Source organism: Sinocyclocheilus grahami, unplaced genomic scaffold (assembly GCF_001515645.1).
Source record: "Sinocyclocheilus grahami isolate Dianchi unplaced genomic scaffold, SAMN03320097.WGS_v1.1 scaffold947.1, whole genome shotgun sequence".
In the NCBI taxonomy this organism is placed as follows: domain Eukaryota; kingdom Metazoa; phylum Chordata; class Actinopteri; order Cypriniformes; family Cyprinidae; genus Sinocyclocheilus; species Sinocyclocheilus grahami.
The window spans coordinates 68,514-74,466 of NW_015506126.1; the positions used below are offsets into that span (position 1 = coordinate 68,514).

A 5,953-nucleotide genomic window follows, 5' to 3' on the forward strand; every position below is an offset into this window, starting at 1 on the left:
CTTTTTATTTGTGATCTACTGTCTCAGTCTAAATTACACTCACACTGCTGTTTTAGGAAGATAAACTAATTATTATAATAACAGTAATAGCCATATATTGTGAAACAATTGCACTGTAAAATAAATGCAAATGAATGTCTCATAGGTATATTATTTGAGCTTTACACTACAGTAGAGAAATAACAATACTTCTTTCCTACTTTCTACACTTGAGAGAGATCTTGTGAATCTGGCCTGCGTTTAAACCGCTAGCTGTCAGCGATTCATGCTGCACTTTAAGCTTTTATTTAGAAGGAAACTCCAGCTTCAGTGAAAACAGGATTACAAAAACACGTCTCGCTACAAATCTAGAGAAACGCTGTCATCATCTGCCGTGAAAATAAAGCATAACTGGTGTCTGCTGCGTTCCCAAACGCGCGCTAAACTCACAGCAGGTGAAATAAAGGAGTGGACCGCATTCATTCAGTGTGAACGAGTCGCTCTGAGACGCAGAAAACACCGGATCACGAGCCGATCGTCTGAACCAAGTGTGTGCTTCACTTTGAAACAGACTTGATGAAGAGATGAAGCATATTGTGCTTTCGGTTCGAGTTCGTTTGAGATACTGTGCCGAAGCAGAATGACCCAAAACACTACTTTAAACACCTTTTATGTTACAATAAGAAGTTTAAGAATGTGTGTAATGTTTGCATCATGCACTGCATGAGAGCCGGAGTCATGTGACGTGAAGTACCAATAAAGCTTGAGCTCCCAGCCTGACCGCCAGTCGCCGTGGCAACCCCATCTTCACCCCGCCGTCAGCCAGAGCATCAAGAGCCGTGAACGCCTGACAAACACATGTGCTTTACATCATCTCTAGACACACAGTTATTGTTGGTTTATTTTAAACACCATGTCTGGAGCAGGGCTACTTTCATATTGGAAAAAAAACTTTTTAACAGACATTTAAGATGAATACTGATTAGGATTAATAATATTTTTAAAATACATCCATTAAATGTTAAACTACCAGTCAAAACTTTGGAATTAAGATGTCATGTTTATGTCTCTTCTGCTCACCAAGGCCGCATTTATTTGATCAAAAATATGTTAAAAATAGTGAAATATTATTGTAATGTAAAACAGCTGTTTTCTATGTGAATATGTGTTAAACTGTAATGTATTTCTGTGATGTGCAGCTGTATTTTCAGCATCATTCCTCCAGTCTTCAGTGTCACATGATCTTCAGAAATCAGTATAATATGCTGATCTGCTGCTCGAGAAACATTTCTGATTATTATCAATGTTGAACACAGTTGTGCATTACTAATATTTCACAATTTTTTAAATTTTTGATCAAATAAATGCAGCCTTGGTGAGCAGAAGAGACTTCCTTCTAAACATTTGATTTATTCCACTCTTTTGAGCTGTAGTTGATCTACATTCAAATCAGTGCAGTATGTAGTTGCAGTGGTTTCTGGGATAAACGCTCACGTAAGCAGGTCCGCTGCCGCTGAGGCCCGTCACGGCGTCGATCAGATCCTCCTCCACTTCGGTGCAGAAGCCCACGCTGGCCATCAGCTGCTCCAGGAGCTTCCCGTCCTCCACCTCGGCATGAGTTCCTGTGGCGTAAACCGTCGCTCCCTCGCGCACCACCACCGGCGTGTTCGTCATGCAGCGCATCACTTTAGGAGCCGCTCGGTACTGGAGCAGCTTCTGCACACACACACACACACAGACGTGTGATTATTCATCTGCATTCATGACTATTTAAAAACAAAAAAAACTATGGATTAATACAAATGACAAAAAACAACAAAATTACTAAAATGTTCACTTAAAGGGTTAGTTCACCCAAAAATGAAAATTAGGTTGTGTTTTACTCACCCCCGAGGCATCCTAGGTGTAACAAGCTCTTGGTGCATAAAGAAGATCTGTAAAGTTGCAAAGACTAAAGTCTCAAATCCAAAGAGATATTCTTTATAAAAGTTCAGAGTCAGCCACATCTACCTAAAACGGCTCGTTCTAACACGCCCCCACGTCTACATCACTATGTGGGAAGATTTGCATTACACTGCCCAAATGTTCACGTAAAGAAAGAAGGTGTAACTTTTATTCTCGCTGTAGTATTGTTGCCGCCGCCGTCATGTCGTGAAGACGCTGTGTGTTTCGTTGTGAAAGCGAAGCTACTTTGTTTGTTCTTCCAAAAGAGGACACGACTAGAAATCAGTGGTTAAGTTGTATTTACAACACTGTTCCAGAACACTTCAACCCAAATATTCAGATGTGTGCAGCACACTTTATGGAGGACTGTTTCCTGATCCTGGGAGAGTAGACTACAATGCCGGCTGTTCTGACTCAGAGTCTGAATTTAAAGAATTTGCCACTGATGATTCAAACGTGAGTTTTAGGCAGTGTAGAGTAGCGCTTGTTGTTTGTCATTTCTCCGATCACAAATGCAGACATGGTTTTAGGTTTACGCGGCGCGATGCAACGCAACGTGTAAAAAGACAGTATAAGTCATTATAATCAGTAATTATGTCCCCACAGGAGCAAAAGAAGCAAAGTTTCCTTACTTTAGCAAAGGAAAACCAGTCTCCTCTTGGCTTATATCCAAATCCTCCGACATTCTTCTTTACAAATCCTCATTTTGTGCTTCTAATTAGTGACCGTTGTTTTGTTTTGATCTCTCCGCTGCGTTTCCGCGTTCATCACTTCTGAGCGGCGCATGCGCAGCGCTGACCTCATACGTCATGCTCCCGGAGCTGCTTCTGTGTACAACTGCTGGCGCAAGCTACATTAAAGTGATTATTACGTTTTGAATATGGATATTTTTCTTACAAAAACGCATGGATTCGCTACAGGAGGCCTTTGTTCACCCCCCGGAGCCGTGTGAGACACTTTTTATTATGGATGGGCGCTTTTTATTTAACTGCTTTTGGACTGATGCATGCAACACCCGCTGAGTGCCATTAAACAGCTTGAAAGATCAAAGACAATTTTTTATATAACTCTGACTGGATTCGTCTGAAAGAAGAAAGTCATATACACCTAGGATGCCTCGGGGGTGAGTTTAACGCAGCCTAATTTTCATTTCTGGGTGAATTAACCCTTTAAGTTATGAAAGCCGAAAACATATAAAAAAAAAAACAATTCAGAATATTAATCAAAACTAAAATAGCATCTCAATGATCTTAAAACACTGCATGAGAAATGCTGCCTTCACAACTAGCTGAAATAAACTGAGTTTAGGTACAAAAATAACCTTAAAAAAAAAAAGTTAGAAAAAAGGGAAGTATTTAATTTAAAATTTATTAGTAACTATAATTTTAACTAATTTTAAAGTGAAAACATGAAATACAAAAATAAACTATTAAAAAGTAAATATAAAAAAAATATAAAAATGCAAACAAACAGAACAATACTTTACAACCTCAGAGCTCATGACATGCCGGTCTTGATAGTTTCCTTCTTTACAGTTAAAAACCTCTATGGAAACAAACAAATGTGATTTCTACTTCCAGAACCCTGCTGTTGAGCTTCAGAACTCCATGCAAAACAATCATGGTGATGAAGAAACTGCATTTAGTCAGACGGAGAAAATAAGAGAGACGATCAAAACAGAGAGTGCAGAGAACAGAAGCTGAACGAGCAGCGGTCAATACACACCGACTGATAGAAAATCACAGCATATAATAGTTTCCTTCGGGATTCATAGCTTCGTCCAACAATACAGAGGAAAAAACGCTGATGTGTTTGATAAAAGAGAAAAATGCATAACCTGAGGGAGAGACGAGCTTCAGCATAATTAATGAGATGGAATGCGTGTTATGCGAGGTTACAAGAAATGTAGCACTGCATCAGTGTCTCAGCAATGGATGCTCTGCAGTGAATGGGTGCCGTCAGAATGAGAGTCCCAAAAGCTGATAAAAACATCACAATAATCCACAGCACTCCAGTCCATCAGTTAACATCTGGAGAAGACAAAAGCTGAAACACATCCAGCATTAAGAAATTTTTATATGAGTCTATAATCCATAATAACTCTTCCTCCAGTGAGTCAGTGTTCTGGTGTGAATCAGGAGAGAAATCTGCACAGATCAAGCAGCGTTTAAACAGCTCTAAACTAATATGTGGCTGGATGTTGATGTGAGAGACAACAGCAGATGCACTTTTTCTCTGGAGGAAGCGTTATTATGGATTATGGACTCATAGTTAAAAACTTCAGCTTTTGTCTTCTCTAGATGTTAACTGATGGACTGGAGTGCTGTGGATTATTGTGATGTTTTTATCAGCTGTTTGGACTCTCATTCTGACGGCACCCATTCACTGCAGAGCATCCATTGCTGAGACACTGATGCAGTAACTAATGTTTATTTTTGCATGAACTATTCCTTTAAACCCACAGGTGTGTAGAGAACTAAACGAGTTGTTAATAGCGTCATCAACAGCACTCAGTGCATTAGTAAAGCAATCGTGTTTCTCACCTTCTCAATGGAGCTGATAGTGACTCCAGCGGCGCAGGAGACGATCAGATGACGGTCCTCGATATCTGGACCGATTTCATCCAGAACGAACGGGATGATGTGCGGTTTGACGGCCAGGAACAGAACGTCGCTCTTGTGTGCCGCTTCTTTGTTGCTCGTAGTGAAACTGATGCCCATTTTCTGAGAAAGCATCGAGGAAGAGAAGGAACTTGTTACAGACCCTTCTTGGGCCAACATCACAATTACGTCACAGCGCTAGCTGGAGGCAAAACAAAGAGAAAACTGGAGGCGGCCGATTCAAACCAGCACAGATTCGGCCAAATAAGGAGCTTAAAATATGAGAAACCTAACTTAAAATATATTTAAAGTGAGAAGGGTACATAAAAAGCATGCATTTTAAGGTTAGACTTTACATTTTAATGGTAAATCCACTATTGTATTGTTCTACAGTCTATACACAGCATTAAGTTCAATTACATAAGAAGTAACTGTAATTAAATTACAGATAAAATAAGAGTAATCCCTTACTTTACTTTTTCAAGGGAAAAGTAATTAAATTACAGTAACCAATTACTTAGTAACTAGTCACACCCAACACTGGTTACATGATACATTCATCTTCAAATAATATATCCATCACATTAAATGTTTAACTTGTTTTGTATTTTGGCCCAGTTCACTCATGTAGCTGTAAAATAGTCGCGTGCTGAAACTGAAATCTTCATGATAGACAGACACGGGTGAGTTTCTCTTTACTCGACACTCGAGCTAATCCTGTCAGATCGTGAGCGTGTTGGTCGGCCAATCTGGTTTCGTCCGTTATAAAGTTAATCTTTTCAAATAACAATCGTGGTCCCGGACAGAGAGTGACCTTACATGTGCAGGTCAAATTGGATTTTCTCCAGTCATTGTTAAAAAAACAAGCTAACAAACTTCATAGCTAGAATTAGTGAAGCGGTTGGGAATCTTTCTTCCTCCACAGAAAAACCTCGCAATGTTTACTGACAGAAAAAGGGTCTGTGCTATAAACAGCAGACGGCTCAACACACACACACTCACTCACACACTCACACACACACACACTCACACTCACTCTCACTCACAGTCACACTCTCACAGTCACACACACACTCTCTCACACTCACTCGCACTCTCTCTCTCACAGTCACACACACACACACTCTCTCTCACTCACTCGCTCGCTCTCTCTCTCTCTCGCTCGCTCTCTCTCTCTCTCTCGCTCGCTCTCTCACACTCGCTCGCTCTCGCACTCGCACTCTCTCTCTCGCACTCGCACTCTCGCACTCTCTCTCTCGCACTCGCACTCTCGCACTCGCACTCTCGCACTCTCTCTCGCACTCGCACTCGCACTCACACTCACACTCAGTCTCACACTCAGTCTCACACTCAGTCTCACACTCTCACTCACAGTCTCACACTCTCACTCACAGTCTCACACTCACAGTCTCACACTCACACTCCCACCC

The 5,953-nt window shown here is 40.9% G+C and overlaps 1 protein-coding gene and 1 long non-coding RNA gene across 2 annotated transcripts in view; one reads left to right on the forward strand and one right to left on the reverse strand.

The window, feature by feature from the left end:
* The window catches only part of pycr1b (pyrroline-5-carboxylate reductase 1b), a 33,922-nt gene that overhangs the window by 22,078 nt on the left and 5,891 nt on the right, over positions 1–5,953 (reverse strand). The window contains exons 4-6 of the mRNA XM_016249662.1: positions 4,467–4,646; positions 1,474–1,695; positions 734–826 (exon numbers count right to left, since the gene is read on the reverse strand). Coding sequence (XP_016105148.1) covers positions 734–826; positions 1,474–1,695; positions 4,467–4,646 — 495 coding nt within the window. The remainder of the gene's footprint in view (positions 1–733; positions 827–1,473; positions 1,696–4,466; positions 4,647–5,953) is intronic.
* LOC107564559 (uncharacterized) overlaps positions 1–5,953 on the forward strand; it is a 31,538-nt gene that overhangs the window by 19,573 nt on the left and 6,012 nt on the right. The window lies entirely within an intron of this gene.